General features: G+C 38.0%; 2 protein-coding genes across 2 annotated transcripts in view; one reads left to right on the forward strand and one right to left on the reverse strand.

The window, feature by feature from the left end:
* The window catches only part of MRE11 (MRE11 homolog, double strand break repair nuclease), a 77,962-nt gene extending 77,440 nt beyond the window's left edge, over nucleotides 1–522 (reverse strand). The window contains exon 1 of the mRNA XM_080815946.1: nucleotides 427–522. The gene's annotated coding sequence lies outside the window, so the exon portion shown is untranslated. The remainder of the gene's footprint in view (nucleotides 1–426) is intronic.
* A 191-nt stretch (nucleotides 523–713) lies between these two features.
* ANKRD49 (ankyrin repeat domain 49) lies at nucleotides 714–6,687 on the forward strand. The gene is made up of 3 exons (XM_080817727.1): nucleotides 714–760; nucleotides 3,581–3,935; nucleotides 5,178–6,687. Exons 2-3 carry the CDS (start codon nucleotides 3,678–3,680, stop codon nucleotides 5,637–5,639), a joined length of 720 nt encoding a protein of 239 aa, XP_080673853.1. The 5' UTR covers nucleotides 714–760; nucleotides 3,581–3,677; the 3' UTR covers nucleotides 5,640–6,687.
* Nucleotides 6,688–21,256: the final 14,569 nt, after the last annotated feature.

Genomic DNA, 21,256 nt, shown 5'->3' on the forward strand with positions numbered 1-21,256 from the left:
GTGCTCAACCACAGGACTGTTTAAAGGAATGGTCCAGTTTAGGAAAAGAGAAGGCCCCACCTTTAAAACTAGTGTAAATAAACAGAAACACGTGCTCCGCGGAGAGATACCCGTAAGGCAACTGGAAATGGCAACTTATTTGGGGAAGAGCCGCGGCCACAGCGAAGCCACCCCTCCTACGTCCAGACTCCTGGTTCCTTCCAGATTCTGAGCCTCAACACACCGTCCCCCCCGCCGCCACTGGACTCTTTGAAGCCAGAACGAGAACCTCCAGGCCTTAACCGACTCGTCCCACTCTTTCCAGAAAGTCAATCCACTCAGGACGTCCGCCCGGGATCCCACAAAATAGGAGACGGTAATTCCTTAAATTACCCCACACCTACACTCTCCAAAGCCCCCGCACCGGACCCCCAGGCTGTCTTTTACCCGGGAAGAAGGAGCGGGATTCGTGGGAAGGAGCAGGATTCGTGAGAAGTAAAGCAACAGCACCTCCTGAGCCTGCACGTAGGGAGCCGCCGGGCCATAAACCTGAATTAGGCGGGAGAGGGAAAAAAAAAATAAAAAAGCGACTCTTTCTCTCGCGATACCTCATTGATGACGTAGAGTTCAGGTCTTCTTCGGTTTTCATTGGCTGCCGAATGCCGTCAGGGAGCCGGGAAAGCGGCGGCGACGCCCCGCCCTTAAGCAGGAGCCAATCCTGAGAAGCCGAGGGACGACCCCGGAAGCGAGGTTCGCGACAGCGATGTTTCCCTTCTTTAAGGTGGGTAGCTCTTGCATGTCCCGGACCGCGCTTCTTGGTCCCCTCGCGCCACCTAAAAACTCCTGGGCCCTTGGGAGCGGGTCACCTGTCGACCCCGGCTGAGCCCTGCTGTTCTGGCCGCGTCGTGGGTCCGGGGTGGGGCTGGAGCGGCTTCTCCACTCTTGGCTGTTTGGAAGGCCGCAGGCGCGACTCCGGGCCTGGGAAATGACCAATCGGTGCCAGAGGGCCGGGACTAGGGGCTTTCTCCCCCACTCCCACTCCCCAGAGTTAGAGCCTTCGGACCCTTTTACTCCCTGCTTCCCCTTATTTTCACCCCTGGATCCCGGGTTCAGCACGTCTGCATTGCTTTGTGCTGATAGCAGTAAAATACAGTACAGTTAAAAAGGAATGTGAAACTTTTTAATGAAAAAATCTGACCTTTTAGTTCCACTGAAGCGTCCCTAATCTAGGGCAGGTTGTTTTAAACTGTACGAAGTTCGGCGCCTTCCCCTGTAAAAGGGGATTTATGCCCGCGTCTGTCACTGAGTTATTTCCGAGGCGTTGACAGTTTAGAGCTCTGTCGAAATGTGTTCTTTTAAGAAACATAACCTGTTTCTTCCTGGTGGAGTATCATCAAGTAAGAATCTTAATCGATTTTTTAAAAATCCGGAGTCAGGGAGATGCACCTAGGTTTGACTCTTTAAATTAAATCTACCTAAATTAAAAAAGAAATTTTATATATGAGTTACTGTATCTGGAGCAGTAAATTCAGAATTTATTTTAAAAATTGGAGGGGGGGTATGGAAAGGAAAGGGGAGGATAAATGTGCCTTATTATTTCTATGTTTGATTTAATTAAATGAACTTTATCAGTATCTGTTCAGAGTGTTTAATGAACTGTTGTATGATCATTTTTGTTTTGCAAAGTTCAGGGAATAGTTTGATAGTTAAGTAAAAAATTAGAGTCCCAATGGGAGTTCCTACGTACAGGAAATCATAAAGATCATAAATACAGAGAAAAAACTGGTGGTTACCAGAGGGAAGAGGGGTGGGGAGATAGACAAAATGAGTGAAAGGTTTGAGGAGGTACAAACTTCCAATTATAAAATAAATAAGTCACAGAGATGAAAAGTACAGCATAGAGAATATAGCCAACAATACAGTAAGTATAGTCAGTAATATAGTATACTGTGGTGAGGGTTGAGTAATGTATGGAATTGTGGAATCACTGTGTTCGTACACATGAAACTAATATAACACTATATCAACAATACTTCAATAATAAAAAGTGAAAATTCCAAGAGAACTAATAAAACATAAAGTAATTCTGATGGGGTATCAATAGACTCTGAAAAACCAGGCTGGACTTGGAAATCACTTCGTACAGTCATTACATTTTACAGTGAAGTAACAGGCCCAGAGACATTATTAGTCACAAGTGATAAATTTAAACTTAAGGTTAGTACTTTTGGCACTAATGATAAAATCTAATGCTGCATTAGGATTGAATACTGTTAAACTTGTGAAATTAGAAAGAAATTAGTATCTTAAGGGAAGACTAATTCTGGAACTTCTCAGAATCCATTCCAGACAGAATCAAGTGATAGGACTTTAATTAAATTTCATTCTACAAGTATTGATTAGGACATAAATATAAGTTAAATACAGACTCTATCCTTAAGCTTATAATCCTCTAAGGAAATAATTAGTGCTGAAATAAGACAATAGGTAGAACAAAAAAAGCAACTAGAGAGAAATCTAATTTGGAAGTTCAAGAAAGACTAATGAAAGAGAAGAGCCTTGAACATCTGAGAAGAGCCTTGAAAGACTGATAAGATTTCAACAAATATAATTGGGAGCCTGAGAAATGGTATTTTTAAAAGATACTTACTAGTTATTTGCATTTTTAAAAATTGGTTAAGATTTAATAAGCTGTCCAACTCTTAAAACTGATAACTGGTTTATAAATTAATGTGGCAGCTTCACTAAATAAATGTCCCTTCCTTCAAGAAGCCTTCTCTAATCCTTTAGGATTGGGTTAATTATAACCCTCTTGTATATCATTGTATCTGGATGGAGTCCTGTCATAGCACAGATCATGCTGTTGTTTCCAATCACCTCCACTAGACAATAACCTTTCTGAGGTTAAGACATGAATCTCGTTCATTATTGAATCCCAATACCCGAAGACTGGCATTCTATTCATATTTGTTGAATGGAGTGAATGACAGCCGAAATTCAGTTCCAGACAAGAAGCCAACTAAGAACTATAGTTGTCTTTCAAGGAATGGGACTCCTTTTTAAAGCAGTGAATTTTCCCAAGCCTGAAATTATTAAAGTAGAAATAGGATAATTATTGTAGATGTGTTAATAAAGATATCTGCACTGTTGAGAGATTTATACAGGTATCCTTGGGGCTATTCCATCCCTAAGAATGCCTAATTCTTTGAAGTAATTTATTAGAAACTAAAAGTTTTTATTTCTTCTTTACATCATCTATGTGTCTAGTTTATAAAAATCACGAATGTGCTGGTCTTTTTAATTATGATTTAAAAGCCTTAAGCATTTATCACTCTTCATATAATACAGTAGTATTGAAACCAATAGATTCAGAATAATATAACCATTGGCTTAGTAGAAGAAAACAACAACAACAAAAATAAAGTTTTAACCATTAAAAGTATAGATAACAAATTTCAGCTCTGGTATTTAGAGAATGTAAAGACTACCAGTAAAACCAAAAAGTCTAGATGGGTTTATATTGTGTATGTTTGCAAGACTTATCTATGCTGTTGACAAACAATTACTGTTTTGCTAATAATTTTTGTGTTTGTGTTTCCAGATCTTGATGGATAAAATAAAGCAGACATAATTCATCTCTAGAAAGATTATTTATACCCTGGCATTTGAAATGTTTTATATTTAGTGTCATAGTAAAAATGGAAAAAGGGAAAGTAAATAGTGATGGAAAACCAGACCCAGAAAATTCCCTGGACTTTTCTGAACACTTTAACCAGCTTGAATTGTTGGAAACACATAGACACCTTATTCCCACTGGTACCCAAAGTCTCTGGGTAGGGAATTCTGATGAAGACGAGGAACAAGATGAAAAAACTGAAGAGTGGTATCAATTGCAAGAAAAAAAGATGGAAAAAGATCCAAGCAAATTGCTTCTTTGGGCCGCAGAAAAAAATCGGGTAAACAAACAAACAAACAACAATTAAAGAGGAAACCATAATATAGTAGGAGAAGTACTGGATTCAGAGCCAGAAGACCTGTCCCTGAACCTCTGTTTGGTTTGTGACTTTGGGCAAATCCTACCGTTCCTGAACCTCTATTTTCTTACCTATAAAAATGGCCATGATAATACCTTTATCTTTTATACAGGATTTGAGGATCAAATGAGGCAATGTCCATGAAAGGACATAGTAAGTCACAAAGCGTCCTGTTGGGTATTATTTGGGAGTTTAAGGGGTAATTATACAGTTAGCAAGAAATCACCTATATTTTTAAAACATTTATATTAAGTCACTAAGCTCTTCCTAGAGACAACTATCATTTAGAAGAGGTGGGATGGGAATTAACATGTTTTGAATACCAACTATACCATGTGCTTTACTATGTTATTTGACTTAATCCTCATCTATCCCCACAAGATAAGTAATATTCTTCCCTTTTACAGTTTAAGAAAATGGGATTCAGGAATATTAATTTGCCCAGTATTATGTAAGTAGTATCATCAAATGGATTCTTCCTGCTCAGCCACTTCTTCGTTTTACTAAGTTCTTCCATGTTGGTGGTAGCAAATTAATAACTAAAAAGTCTTGCATTTTTGGATAACTTTTCATCCAGGAGCACACTGTATCCCACCAGAGATCCAAAGACCAAACTGAAAATCACTTCCTGAAAACATGTTTCTAAGGTTGTTTTAGTTGGAAGGAATTGAGCTCCTTAATCTCTAGATTTCCTTGTTACCATTGTATTCTTCTGATAAGTTTAGTTTTCAAAGTTTTATGCACTATGCATATTGGTACCATAATCCTACTGTAGAAAATCAGTTATTGTGTTTCCACTAATGAAGTGTAAAATATCGAATACAATTATAGTCTGTATTATTTCTCTGGGACTAAAGCTTAGATGCAGTGGGCTTTAACTGGACCAGGAGTAAATGTGTGATTGTCACACATTTGATACTGATACTTGGTTTTCAGAGAGAGTCACATTCTTAGAAGCAAGAGTGTGGTTAACACTAACGTGTTCATTCTTAAATCTGTAGCCCTCTGTCCCCCCAAAAAATCTTACATCATTTTTATCTTAAAAGTCCTCTGCTAACAAGTTTTTGTGGAGCTCAAATAAATTTAACACCACTGGGCAGTTTAGTTTGCTTCATGTACGGTTTTGGTCACACTGGGTTTTGAAAAGATCCTTTTCCTTCTCAGCTTACTACAGTGCGGAGACTACTGTCTGAAAAAGCCACCCATGTGAACACTAGAGACGAAGACGAATATACCCCTCTCCATCGAGCAGCCTACAGCGGACACTTAGATGTGGTACGCGAGCTGATTGCACAAGGGGCAGATGTCCACGCGGTGACTGTGGATGGCTGGACGCCGCTGCACAGTGCTTGTAAGTGGAATAACACCAGAGTCGCTTCTTTCTTACTCCAGCATGATGCAGATATCAACGCCCAAACAAAAGGCCTCCTGACCCCCTTACACCTTGCCGCCGGGAACAGGGACAGCAAAGATACCCTGGAGCTCCTCCTCATGAACCGCTACATCAAACCAGGTCTGAAGAACAACTTGGAAGAAACGGCCTTTGATATTGCCAGGCGGACAAGTGTCTATCACTACCTCTTTGAAATTGTGGAAGGCTGCACAAATTCTTCACCTCAGCCATAACGGTTCTAATAATCCTCTGAAGTTTCCAAGTACCAGTGCCTCCTTTGTGTGAGATAGGACATATGCCCATGATACAAAGTTGACATCAAAAGTTTTGCAACAGAAATTCAGTGGTACACATTCGAATGCCCTTCCCAGTGAAATGCCTAACCTTGATGTCAAAATGTATTTGAAAGTTGTTTGGATATACCTTTACTGATCTATGTGGACTTTGTAATTTTTATCAGAAATAATTTTAACACGCTTCTACTTAACAACTTGTAACGGGTTGTACAGAAAAACTAATGATATTTTTGGTGCTGATCCAAGAGAAGTGTATTTTTAAATACCCCCCCACCCCCATCCTGGGTCTTTGTGCAGTATTTAGTATATTGACATGTATTTTTATAAGGTGAGGTAACTCAGAATTTAATTGAAAAATCTCAAGTATACTGGTGCAGTTCAGCCATCTTCTCCACATCACGATAGCCATTTGCTTTCATTTTAAATGGTAAGAACACACTTATTAGTGACTTGAATGGTCACAAGTTTAAAAAAACATTAAAGAAGCTTAGATCTTTATGTTTTAGAGTGTAGACCATTTTCAGCAAAGTAGTTAACTAAAGTGTTTAGCCCATGAATGTTACATACTGCCTCTGCAACCACAGTTCACACAATCCTGTGGACGGCCCTACCTCACCCTGGTCAACCCACACGATCCTTCTTCCATTGGTTGAGTCGGCGTGACCTTTTAGACATGCGCACAACTCTGCCTTGGTCCAAGAGATCGTACTATATGTGCTCGCCAACTGGTTTTACCTGCCTAATCCTGTTGTTTGGGGCACTGCTCAGATGGTCTCTCTAGTTCACAGGAAGTCTCGGTTTTCCAAGGTCCTCCTTTTATATGAATCCTACAAAGGCAAAGAGATGAGGGAAAAGGAATTCGAAGAGTGAAGGGATGATGATTATATTGGGGCTAGATTATAAGTGGCTCAGGTTTTTAAAAAGCCACAGTGTGGATAGTGACACAAGCATAAATAGAAATATTCAGAAAAAAATAAAAGTTTTGAACAACAAAAATGACACCAATTCTCTCTCTCTTTTTTTTTGGTCAGCACAGATCTTCCTTGGATCTATAACCTATGTATTCATCAAACATACATTGACTAACTACTGTCTCAGTCTCTCTAGCAGGAGTTTCCCACTGACCGCCTACCTTTTCTGTGACTATTCCCGAAGGGTTGTCTCTTAACTTCTTAACACCAGAACTGACATGCTATGGGAAGGAAACTAAACCAATGGGCCTTTTCTTCAGTTGTTTATTCACCAAAGTTTGTCTCTTGAGTCAGTCCATGTGAGCCAATCACTATGGACTAATAATGTTACTTAATCAAATATGTTTGGTGGTTTTGGGGTTAAAAAAAATTGGATCATCTCAGAAAAGTTCATTATGAACTGAATCATCATGACAAACAGGATTCAAGAATTAGGATAGCTTTAATTATTCTGTGGTCTCTGGCTAGGAGATGCCTCAGTTTCAGAGTACCAGTGTCTATGAAATGTACTGGGCCCAGGGCGCCTGGGTTGCTCAGTCGTTGAAGCGTCTGACTCTTGATTTTGGCTCAGGTCATGATCTCAGAGAGGTGAGATTGAGCCCTGTGTTGGGCTCTTTGCTGGGCATGGAGCCTGCTTAAGATTCTCTCCCTCTCCCTCTGCCTTTCCCCTTCCCTGTATCGGCACACACTCAAAAAAAAAGTGGCCCAATTTAAGGATACCAAATGACAGGGACAGCTGACAGGCAGTGACAATAGAATAGGACCCCATCTATCCTAGCAGACTGCTAAACGAGCTACCTGCTTACCTGAAAGTTAGAGTCTGTGACTCCTTTCTTACTTTGGAAATAAGTTGCATCCATGATTTTATGTAAGCTCTCCACTTAAGTCTGGGGCCAAAGAGGCCTCCTTACTTACGATAAGGAGCTGAGATGTGACTCACTGCCCCCTTGGTTTCAGGCCCCAACATTCAATCAGTGCTGAGGAGCAAACTCCACATATAAGAGAAATCCTTTCCATCTCTGAGCGCAGAATTTGTGTTGTTTGCTTCCTTCGTACTTTTCCTTAAGACAGTGTTTCTTATCCACAGAAGGCATTCGCTGGTCATGCTTTTGACTTTTTTACTTACCTGTGCCTTCCACTTTGCTTTAAGAAGCCTAAAAAAAAAACCCAAAAAAACAAAACTCGGTTTGCAAAGAAAATTTTCTCTAATCTGGAGAGTTCATCCAAAGACTGTTTTTCATAACTGTGGCTTAATTTTGATTAGCTTATATGCTTAAGGAAAGGTGACTGTCATCGTTCAAGGAGTACATCATAATTCACAGGCTCACAAATGAAATGAGTTGTCTTTGCTCTTCTGAATCTTAAATATGCTCCTCCAGAGAGCTCTCTGACCCACTACCTACCATGGTGTTGGGATTTAGACTTTATTCTATGGATGCACTCATTTATTTCTCTTCATTGGCATCTATTATGACAAAAATCCAAATGCCTCCATTCCTGGAAACACTATATCCCATTTTCAAAGGTCCCTTTCAGGCACCAGAGGTCTCCAACCAATGGGAAAACCGAAGGGGGGAAAAAAAGCAAAAGGATGTTAGCAAATAATTAAAAGGACTGAGAGGAAATGAGTTTCTGAGAGAAAATGTGTTTCCTGTACCCAGGGCTGAGAAGCTGAGAGTGGCTTATTTTTTGTTCTCTATACAGCTCCTCAATGCCCATTACCTGAGTTCCTCTTTAAATTCATACCTAATTTTACCCCTTTCAGGATGAGTCTTATTAATGTTGACCAAGTGGAATAAAAACACAGAAACTCTCATATTTGGTTCATCACTGATTACCCAGTCAATGCTCAGGTACATCTAATAGCCATCATTATGAATTTAATGACATGGTCACATTTGCCAGTGGATCTCAGAGGAGCAGGCTTTATAGGCTAGAAAATCTGCTTAATGAAATAAAAATAAATTCTAAAAGCAAACTGCTACCCAATTTTTTTTCTTCATCTCATATGTTCAGCTTTTCATCTCTACTAGATGTACAGTCTTTAAAAATTAGGCAAACTTCATTGGAGAGTTAATTTGAGTTGATAAGTAGCACTGTCTCCTAAGCAGTCACTGGAGTTCTGTTTTCAGACACAGATGACTTAAACAGGTAATTTTTAGGAATCAAAAAACAAACAAAACAAGGGGCACCTGGGTGTCTCAGTTAAATGTCTGCCTTCGGCTCAGGTCATGAAGTCCTGGGATCGAGCTCCGCACCAGTATACATTCAAAAATTAGATCATCATTGATTCTATTTTGAATTTTGAGTATTTTTATTAATGAGATTCTTTAAACATACAATAAGAAAAAGAAAACTCTTCAATACCGAGTACCATTCTTAAGAACAGCCTACTTCCTTCTCCCAGCTTTGGCTTCTAGAAAACTTACCCCTTAGTCCAGATGAGGTTGTTTTTAGGGAAATTCTAATTTCTGGGTATTAATGGGTATAATAATCAAATCCTGAGTTTTTAATAGGTTGCACCATTGCAACTGTAAATTTTTCATTGCACTGCTGGATAAAATGCTCTTAGGTTGATACACAGGCTTTTTACTTCTAGAGGGGATAAGAAAAGCCAACACCTTCTGTCAGAGAAGAATGAAATGAGGAGGGAGCTAGCAGCTTCCAAGTGTAAGCAGCTGGGGAAGTAGCAGGTAATCTCTGGATGTCATTACAGATCTAAAATTTTAGTTTGGTACTTAAATATAAAATAATACAGTATAATTTTTGGCAATTACTTTCACCTTAAAAATTAATTCCAAAATGAAATGTATCAAAATCAATGTAAATAAATTCGCATCTGATCATTTGCCTTCTCCAGTTATCTTTTATGTAATGCACAATTGACATAGTCTCATCTAATCTTGTTTATAAAAGTTCTTACACGTCCAAGATGTAATACACCAGACCACTATGATAATATTAATAACTAACAATTGAGGGCTTCCTGTGTGCCATCATTTCTGTGGGCGCTCACTAACATTTTCTCATGTGAGCCCCACGGAAACGCTCTAGATGCCATCATACGAGTCTCTTTGTTTGGGCTTACAGAGGTTAAGTAGATGACCCATTGTCACCTACCCACTGAACTACGTTTCCAGAAAGCTCACATTCAAATACAGCTTTTCATCTGTGGTGTCCCTGAATCTTAATATCCACGTACCACCAATTAGTCTATCAAATAATTACAACAAAAATTCCATTTTCTTTCAAATTATTTATTTACAGTAGTGTTTGGAGACATGAAAATTACCCTTATTAGGAGCAGATTGCATTTTATGGCATAAAATATTCAGCAATTCCTAAGTCATAAGAGCCAAAGCAATTTTTAAAAAGAACAACAAAGCTGGGGGATTTATACAACCTGATTTCAAAACTAACTATGAAATGGCAGTGTGATGACAGTGTGATATTGGATAGACATGTAGATCAAGAGGAAAAAAGAGACTCTAGGAACGGATCCAGATAGAAATGGTCAATTAATTTTTGACAAAGGTGCCAAGGATTGCAGTAGGACATAGTACTGTGTTCCAACTGAATATCCATTTAGGGGGAAAATTAACTCATTTATAGACGGCAGGGCAGTGGTTGCCTGGCAACAGGGACAGAAGTTGGATTGCAAAAAGGCAGGAAGAATCTTTTGGAAGAGATGGAAATGTTCTATATCATGTTTGTAGTGGTAGTTTTGCAGCTGTATACCACTGCCGAGTCATTGAGTTGTATTCTTTAAATGGAATGCAGGTTTTTGTACTGAAGTTATACTTCAATAAGTTGATTTTTAAAAGTAGGGTATCCAGGGATGACTAGTTTCATCATTGTGTTATTTTCCATAGCAAGCAGGGGCATATGAGACTCTCTTCGCTGAATTCTAAGGGTATAACTTTCCAGGCACTGCAGAGTCCTGTGAGTTACTAACACAACCACCAACAACAAAGACAATGAATGAAGTAGAAGAAGAAGATTTCACCAATCCACTGGAATTTTACAATCCCAAGCAAAAAGCCCTTTGTAACAGGAAGGAATGTTTTCTCCATTAAATGAGAGTAGGAAACAAAATAATTTCTCTAAAATAATTAGTCCATTTGAAAGCACTCAACAAATTTGAAAAGATGGCTTAGTTACTAAAAGAAGGACTCTACTGGGTTTTTCAATAACTTAGATGAGGACTGTTAGAATCTAGAATAGGAAACCAAAATGGTTATAGCATCCGCTTCTCTGAAGAAAAAACAATGGCATGAAACATCCATTGTTTTGTTCATTTTTTTTTAAAGATCTTATTTATTTGTCAGAGAGGGAGCAAGAGAGCACACAAGCAGGGGGAGTGGCAGGCAGAGGGAGAAGCAGGCTCCCCAGACAGCAAGGAGCCCAATGCAGGACTCAATCCAAGGACCCTGGGATCATGACCTGAGGCAAAGGCAGATGAGTAAACCACTGAGTTACCCAGGCGCCCCGCATTGCTTTATTCAATTGCCCTGTTCCAAGCAGAAGACAGACTGAGGTGACTTCTGGAGATATATTTAAAATCTGTGAAATTAAACACAAAATGTGAAACTTAATCCATCTAGTTTTTACTAATATACCTCTAAGTAATACAAAGCAATATATTAACACTGGTAATATATTGAGTTTTTGTTTCTTTACTATAGACTGTATGTTTTTACGTTAAATATATTTAACTTTTTACAAGAAAAATTTAGCCTTGGGTTTGCCTCCATCTAGTGGACATGTTGGTCTTTTACATTTAATTGAAAAAAGTGTAAGCATCCTGGTTTGGTTGCTCATTTTTAGTTTTTTGGAGTTAAAAAAAGTAAAGCAAAGTGGTAACCACAATTCCTAGGTAAAATGGTATGTATCATACATTTTCATCAGAAATTGATTCCTGAGAAGATTTGAGGCGGCACATAATTGAAAACACACATATAATAAGAAGAAATAGAAAATTAAAAGCCGTTTAGGAGGAAGACAAAAATAAACCGGCTAAATTAATATGGTCACTACAATTGACAGTTATCCCCAAGGTTTTTGATATTTGGAAACAGAAAAAAAAGAAACCAATAGTTGCATACTTCGTTATTATGTGATCAAAGTGCACCACATTGTCTGTCCTTTAAGAATAAAAATATTTCCAGACTAATTTTTTTCTAAAATATGCTTCCTTTTTGTATAGCTCTGTAGCAGTATAGAAAACAGAGGAAAGTTCAGAAATCTTGGTGAATGCTACAAAGTGAACAAACCCACGTCACCAACACCCCAAAAGTCCACTTTGTGCTCCCTTTCAGAGCTCTTCCAAAGGTAACCAACACCCTAACTTCCATCACCATCATTTCATTTTGCCTATGGAAACAGAATCATTTATTGTATATATTTTTGTGTTTGCTTCATGCACTCAACCTTACATCTGTGAGATTCATTCACATTTTTGTATGTAGCAAGGGTTTGTCCCTTTTCACTGCTGTGGAGTATGCTTTATATGAACACACAATATTGTATTCATTGTTGTCTCTTGAAGCGTCTTTGAACTGTTTCCGGTTTGGAGCTTTTATGAATGGGGCTGGCATAAATATTCTAGGATATGGTTTGGTGTACACAGTATATGCTTTTGTATAGTTGTATCCCAGAATTAGGACTGCCAGGCAATGGGGTATACTTATCTTCAGCTTTAATAAAAAGTGTCAAAGCTCTTTTCCAAAGAGTTCAATTTTCCAAACTCTCTTCCAAAGAGTTCCTCTGAGCAACAAGGAATTCGAGCTCTGGTTGCTCTGGGTCCTCCCAATCCTTATTACTGTCACCTTGTTTGTTGTTGCTGCTGTTGTTTAAATAGCTGTATGTATTTTGTCATGTATCTGGGAACCATATATGATTGGAGCTGTTTCTAGACTCTATTTTGTTTGTTTGATCTATCTGACCTTCAGGACCACAGTTTTAATGTTGTAGCTTGAAAGTAAGCCTTGCTTCCTGTTAGTGTAAATGTTCCAACTTTGTTTTTCTTTTTCAAGGTTGTTTTTGACTCTCTAGGCCTTTTGCACCTACACTTCAATATGAGAATGTCTTTGTAAGTTTCTATTTTAAAACAATTGAGATTTAGATTGGAGTTATATTATAGATCAGTTTGAGGAGAATTAACATGATTATAATATTGTATTATACGTCTTTTTATTTTTATCAAGTTTTTAAAAAATTTTAATTCCAGTATAGTTAACACACACGATTATGTTAGTTTCAGGTGTAACAATATAGTGATTCAAGAACTCTACATATTACTCAGTGCTCATCATGGTAAGTGTACTCTTTAATCCCCACCATGTATTCCAGCCAACCCCCCATACAATTCTTGAATATAATTTATTTATTTACTTATTTTTAAATTCAAATTAGTTAATACATAGTGTAGTATTGGTTTCAGGAGTGGAATTTAGTGGATCCTCACTTACACATAACACCCAATGCTCATCTAACCAGTGCTCTCCTTAATGCCCATTTCCCATTTAGCCCATCCCCCCATCCACCTCCCCTCCAGCAAGTCTCAGTTTGTTCTGTAAATTTAAGAGTCTCTTATGGCTTGCCTCCCTCTCTGTTTTTGTTATTTATTTATTTATTTATTTATCCTTCCCTTCCCCTACATTCATCTGTTTTGTTTCTTAAATTCCACATACGAGTGAAACCATATGACATTTTTTTTTCTCTGACTGACTTATTTTGCTTAGCATAATATTTATTTGTTGCTGTATATAAATTTATTTTTTTAATTTACTTCTCTTTATTGACTGTGTGTCCAATTACCTTAACAGAATTATTAATTCTAACTGTGTATCTATACATTCATTTGAATTTTCTGTATGTGACTGACTTGTGTTGACAGAAAATAACAGTGTAACTTCTTCTTTTTTCTTTCTTTTATTTTCTTAATGCAGTAAATTATGTTGCTTGATTTTCAAATGTTAAACCAGCCTTGCATTCCTAGTACAATCACTTTATTGTGATGTGCTGACCTTTTTTTGTTAACATGTTGGTGGCTTTGCTAATATCTAATTTAGTATTTGAATCAATCTCTATGAGGTAGATTGACTGATATTTTTGCTTTTTTGGATAATGTTCTTTCAGATTTTGGTACTTTTTTCCTAACTCCTGGAAGAGTTGGATAGGATTGATGTTAAAGCTTTCTTAAAAATTTGGAAGAATTCCACAGTGACACTTTATGTTTTCTTTGTAGGACGGGTTTCAATTTGAGCTCAAGATCTTTAATAGTTCTGTTTCTATAATTACTTCTACATAAAGGTTATATTTCTTCTTGGGCATGTTTCGGCAAGTTGTGTTTTGAAAATAATTTGTTTCCTTCATCTAAGTTGTCAAATTTGCTAGCATCAAATTATTCACAATATCTTCTATTTTTTTAATGTCTATAAGACGTAAAGGAATCATTCAGTAAACATGTATGAAGTGAAAGAACAATGCAGAAAGAAGAGGAGCCGCCTGAGATAAGGGAGCACCTGCTCTGTTTGCAGGAAATCCCTTGGGTCCTGTGGAATAGTGTAAGACTATTGAACTAGATGATCTCTAGGCTTCTCGCTGCTCCAAAGTTTTATGACTGTGATGTTCAACCAACAGTTAGAAATGCAGGATTCGGGGCACCTGGATGGTTCAGTGGGTTAAACCTCTGCCTTCGGACCAGGTCATGATCCCAGGGTCCTGGAATGGAGCCCCACATCAGGCTCTTTTCTCAGCAAGGAGCCTGCTTCCCCCTCCCTCTCTGCCTGCCTCTCTGCCTACTTGTGATCTCTCTCTCTGTGTCTGTCAAATAAATAATAAATAAAAACTATTTTTAAAAAAAAGAAATGCAGGATTTGAGTCAGGATAAAGATTGAATCTGGAGATATTTAAAAGGCCCTGCATTTTAAGGTGGTAATTAAAGTGTTGGACTTGAACAAAATAGCAAAAAGAGAGAAAAGAGCAAAGAGAGAACTTGAAGGAATATCTGTATTGATGAATTTGGAATTCTGAAAAGAATGGTGAACAGCAATGGGGACATGACCCTGAGAGAGAAGTAGCCAGAAAACCAGGAAAATGAACAGTTTGGAAAACCAAGAGGAGACTTTCAATAAAAATGGGGCATAAAACATTGTCAAATGCTATTAGAGAGGTCAAGAGACATGAGAAAGCCTGGCTTGATTTGGAGAGGTACTTGGTGACCTTTTTTTTTTTTTTTTTTTTTTTATTTATTTATTTGACAGACAGATCACAAGTAGGCAGAGAGGCAGGCAGAGAGAGAGAGAGAGAGAGAGAGGGAAGCAGGCTCCCTGCTGAGCAGAGAGCCCGATGCGGGGCTCTATCCCAGGACCCTGAGATCATGACCTGAGCCAAATGCAGCGGCTTAACCCACTGAGCCACCCAGGTGCCCCACTTGGTGACCTTTAAGAGACTAAATTCAATGGTGGTGAGAGAGGGAACAGAACATAGGAGATTAAAAAAAGTGAACTGGGTAAGCAATTGGAAACGAGATATGAATTATCTTGTCAAGAAAATAGGCCACGAAGGAAAAGAAGTAGAAAAAATATAAGCTTGGGACATTTACTATGGTCAAGGGAGGGATTTTATGTGTTTTTGAACAGAAATGGAACAATTGGTAGAGGGATAAGAAAAGAAAAATCAGTAGACAGAATATGTATAATAGAAATCTGAAGGAGTTTCAAGTAGAAGGGAAACCTATAGAATGGGACAAAATATTTGCAAATCATGTATCTGATAAGGAATTAATATCCAGAATATATAAAGATATTTGCTCATCCACATTTTTCACATCAATAATCACAATAGCAAAAAGGTAGAATGTCCATCAACAGATGAATATGGTATATACATAAAAAAGTAAAATGTAGCATATACATGAAATAGAATATTGTTAAGCCTGGGGCACCTGGGTGGCTCAGGAGGGTAAATGTCCAACTTTTGATTTCAGCTCAGGTCGTGATTGCAGGTTCATGATCTCAGGGTCCTGGGATGGACCCCGTGTCGGACTCTGCACTCAGCAGGGAGTCTACTTCAAGATTTCTGTCCCTCTCCCTAGGCACCTCCCCTCCTCAAATAAATAAATAAATCTTTAAAAAAAAGAATATTATTAAGTCTTTATAAAGAAGGTAATCCTTCATACGCTACAATAGAGATGAACCTTGAGGACATTATGCTAAATGAAATGAGCCCGTCACAAAAAGACCAATACTATATGACTCCATTCATATGAGATATCTAAAGTATTCAAACTCACAGAAACAGAAAGTAGAATAGTTCTTGCCAGGGGCTGGGGGAAAAGAGAAACAGGAAGCTGGTATTCAATGGGCATAGAGCTTCTGTTTTGTGTAATGAAGAAGTTCTAGAGATCTGTTATACAGCAATGTAAAGATACTGAAAAATGGTTAAGGTTGTAAATTACAAATGTTTGTGATTGTCCAAATGCCCTAAATGGTCTCATAGATTGGTTTTACAAGTAAATGTTATAATACAAATTTATAAAATAAACATTTAAAAGAGATACTTGACTATTTGGTTAAGTGTCTGACTCTTGATTTGCTCAGGTCAAGATCTCAGGCTCTGCGATTGAGCCCTGCTACGGGCTCTGCACTCAGTGCGGAGTCTGCTTATGACTCTCTCTCTTCCTCTCCCTCTGCTCCTCTCCCCACTCACACTCTCTCTCCAATTATTAAATAAATAAAATCTTTTAAAATAAAGATAATTGACTATTTAAATAACAATGTTAACAACTTTTACAGAATTTATGACATCTAAAAGTAAAATATATGTTGACAATTATATAATGGCTGAGGGGGAGAAATGGAAGTTTCTCAAACTATATGTTTTTTAAGCTATATCTCTTGAAGGAAGTGCATGAAAAGTTGAAGACACATACTGTAAACACTAAAGGGACCACTAAAATAATAAAAAAAGAGAATTATTGCTAACCTTCATGATAAAAACACTCAACAGATTAGGAATAGAAGAGAACTTTTTCAACCTGATAAATGACATCTATAAAACCCCAAAACTAACATCATACATAGTGGTGGAAGACTGAATGGTTTCCATCTAAGATCAAGTCAAGACAAGTCTGTTCTCACTGCTTCTATTAAACATTGTACTGGAGGTTCTAGCCAGGGCAAATAGGCAAGAAAATAAAACAAAAGGCATCCAGATTGGAAAAGAAGTAAAAGTATCACTATATGCAGACAATATGCTCTTATATATAGAAAATCACAAGGAATTCACTGAAAAAACTGTTAAGACTTATGAGTTCAGCAACACTCCAGGATATAAAATCAATACACAAGAAATCAATTATATTTCTTTTTTAAAAAAAGATTGATTGATTTGACAGAGAGAGAGACAGAGAGAGAGGGAACACAAGCAGGGGAAGTGGGAGAGGGAGAAGCAGGCTTCCCGCGGAACAGGGGTGTCAACCCAATTCAATGGAGGAAAATATAGTCTTTTCAACAAATGGTGCTGGGAAAACTGAATATCCACATGCAAAAGAATAAAGTTGGACTCATATATCACACAGTAATGTTAATACAAACTGAACTCAAAATGGTCAAAGACTTAAGTATAAGAGTAAAACTATAAAACTCTTAGAAGAAGAAGAAAGTATATGGGGGGGATCTTAATAATATTGGATTTGGCAATGGTTTCTTGGATGTGATACCAAAGGCAAATGCATTAAATGAAAAAACAGATAAATGGGACTATGTCAAAATTAAACCTTTTTAAAATCAAAGGACATTATCAATAAAATCGAAAGGCAGCCCATGGAATAGGAGAAAATATTTACAAGTCATACAACTGATAAGATATTAATATTCAAAATATATAAATAACTCCTACAACTCAACAACAACAAAGAACCCAACAAGCATTCTTGAATAGATATCTTGAATAGATATCTCTTCAAAGAAGATATACAGTTGTTTTGTAAACATATGAAAAGATGATCAACATCACTGGTCATTGCAGAAATGCAAATCAAAACCACAAAGAGATACTACTTCACGCTAACTAGGATAGCTGGCAATTATTAATTTTTTTTTAAAAAAGGAAAGTAACCATTGTTGGTAGGAATGTAGAGAAACTGGAACCCTTGTACATTGCTGTTAATATAAAATGGTGTAACCACTTGAAAAAGTTTGATGGTTCCTTAAAAAATTAAACATGGAATTGGCATATGATCCAGCAATTCCATTTTTAAATATGAACTCAAAAGAATTGAAAGCAGAAACACAAATAGATAACTTGTATGTCAGTGCTCATTGTGGCATTATTGGAACCTGGCAAAGGTGGAAACAACCCAAACGTCCATCAATAGATGAATAAGAAAATTTGGTATATCCATACAATGGAATACTATTCAACCTTAAAAAAGAATGCAGTTCTTATATGCTATAACATAGCTGAACTTTAAACATTATGCTAAGTGGAGTGCCTGCGTAGCTCCGTCTGTTAGGCATCAGCTCTTGGTTTTGGCTCAGGTCATGATCTCATGGGTTGTTGGATTGAGCTCCATGTCCAGCTTTGTGCTCAGGGGGGAGTCTGCTTGAAAGATTCTCTCCCTATGCACCTTCCCTACTCTCTCTCTCTCTTTTTCTCAAATAAATAAATAAATCCTAAAAAATTATGCTAAGTGAAATAAGCCAGACACAAAACGTAAAATACTATATGATTCCACTTACATGAGGAACCTAAAGCAGCCAAATTCATAGAGACAGGAACTAGAATAGAGGTTATTACCAGAGATTAGGAGGGGGGAAATTGGGAATTATTGTTTAATGGGTACAGATTTTCTATTTGGGATAATGAAAAAGTTCTAGAAATGGAGAGTGGTAATGGCCATATAGCACTGTGAGTATACTTAATGCGATTGAATTGTACGCTTATAAATGGTTGAATTTTATGTGTATTTTACCACAAATTAAAAAAAGCAGTTAGACCCCCAATTTCCCCATTCTGAGTGGCTAGATGACGGAATCCCACCCCAGTGGAAGATTGGGATTGATTCTCTAGGAGGAAGCCAAAGAGAGGTCCTCTAGACTGGAAGGTACAAAGCACAGCTGAGGGCAGGACCACCATACCGAACAGGGGGATTTCATGAATATTTACATCCTTCATGTTGAACCCTGAGTTGACCTCTCCCACTCACTTCCCAGGGCACTGACACCAGACTGACACTCTCCAGCAGGGAGACTAGAAGATTCACTCCATGGAGAATCAGAGCAGTTCAAGAGATAAGAACTTGTAATACTGACATCAGGGATTCCATAACTGAATATATAGCAGATCACCCGTCAGCAAAACCCCCAGTTAATAACCCCCACCATATACACAGATTCATATTTTCCACTGCTACATAAGGCAGGACTGTCAAGGAACCCCTGAAGATTGAGGAAAGCTACTGAGACCAAAACAAACAGGAATAGGTAATTTGGCAGAAGCAGCAGTTGTACAAGGAGAAAAGAACATTGGGAATGAAATACACCATTAATATCTTCCGGGACATAAGATATTGTACCCATGATATAAGGCTAACATGTTTTATAGAAAGGAATATTCAGAGAGCTTCGAGAAATTAAAAATGTGATAGAACTGAAAAATAGAATTTAGAAAATAATATTGAGGAATTCTCCTAGAAAATAGTGTCAAAATAGACATAAGATAGGAAAAATAGGTCAGAATATTATAGGACAAATCAAAACTCTAACATACAAATAACAGGTGTTCCAGAAAGAACAGAGAAAACAAAGAAATTACAATAAAATAATTCAAGGCAAGTTCTCTAAACCAAAGGACATGAATTTCTAGATTGAAATGATCTGTTGAGTGTTCAGCAAAATGGATGAAAAACTTATGCATATTGAGATGTATCCTCAGGAAATTTGAGAACAATGAGGACAAAGAGATGATCCTCCACCTTTCTAGAAAGAAAAAAGGAAAAAGAGGCCTGAACCAGGGGCAAGGACTAGAAGGCAGCAGAATTCTCTAGGGCAACCCTGGATGCCCAAAGACAGTGGTACAATGATCTTAAAATTCTGAGGAAAAATCATTTCCAATCTAAAGTTGTTTACCCAGCCCAACTTCCACATTAGTAGAGAGTAAAATAAAGACACTCCCATATGCCATTTGTCAATGGGGCTAGACTTCACCAAAAAAGTAAGTATACCAAGAAAGAGAAAAAAATGGATACACAAATCTAGGGATCCCATGCATGAGAGAGCCATGGTTGCAGAGGGAAATAATCCCTAGACAACAGCTGTGCAACCGCAAGTCTAGAGAGCAACCAGCCCAGCAAGTTTTTTGTTTGTTTGTTTGTTTGTTTTGTTTTGTTTTGTTTTTAATTTATGTAAGAGAGGGCACATGCGAGAGAATGCACAAGCTGGAGGGGCAGAGGGAGAGGGAGAGAGAATCTGAAGCAGACTTGGCCATGAGTGCAGAGCCCCTTGGGAGGCTCAACCTCACCACCCTGAGATCATGACATGAGCTGAAACCAGGAGTCCCATGCTTAACCGATGGAACTGAGCCACCCAAGCATGCCAGCCCAGGACTTTCTAAAAAAAGATAAAATTGGCAGAATTTCTCCCATTTTTGAATGTATTAATAGACATATAAGATAGGAGTATAAGGAAGAGAGACATTTAAGCAAGGAGGAAGGGTTTGGGAATTCACTAGTGATAAGGACATTAAAAGACACGCAAATTAAAAACCCACTTATTAACTCTAGAAAGTTAAAAGGTTATGCAGAAAGGAAAAGTGACCATAGGATATTACATAGCTCCGTTATGACTAGAGTTCACATAGCGGTAGTAATACTTATATTAGGAGTCTGAGGGGGCAGTAAATACACGTGAGGTGAGGATAATGAAGGAGAGCTAAATCCTTATCTTTCAAAGTAGGAAATCAACATATGATACCTGAAACTGAAAAACATAAAACATCAAAGTAAGCATTTCACTACATGGTTGTAAATTTCACTCTCTTGGGGTGAAATTGGCTGCTCCTGGGATGAAATGGAGGCAGAAGGGGTCCCCTGTATTTGGTTACGAGTTTGCAGAACTATGACTCTGTAAAATAATGCACACTTAGCCTTCAGGAAATTAATAACACGCCCTAATTTACTTTTTAATGATGGCAAAAACAAACCAACAGCAACGTCGTGCTCCGACTGAAGCTCTAGATTTTCCCACTTGCTACTCAAATCAAACTTTTCTGAATTTGATTTTTCTCCTCTGTACTATTAGTCATTATATACAGATTGAAATAGCTCGTGAATACAAAAGTGCTTGAAAATAAGAGTTGTTTTAAAACAACGTAATCCAAAAGTTTGGGACCTCAGCATTCATGTATTTGATCACGTTGTGAGTAGCAGGGAGCGGGACACGAGCGCAGCGCTGTGTGGAACTAGCGACCTCACCTTGAACTCACCCGTCTAGTGCCTGCCCTCACCCACCCCTACCTGTGCGGCGTGGCGAGCTGTTCTTGGGCCCTGCGACCTCGGGTAATCTCCTTAGCTTTTCG

The sequence above is a fragment of the Martes martes genome (genome assembly GCF_963455335.1).
Source record: "Martes martes genome assembly, chromosome: 10".
Classification (NCBI taxonomy): domain Eukaryota; kingdom Metazoa; phylum Chordata; class Mammalia; order Carnivora; family Mustelidae; genus Martes; species Martes martes.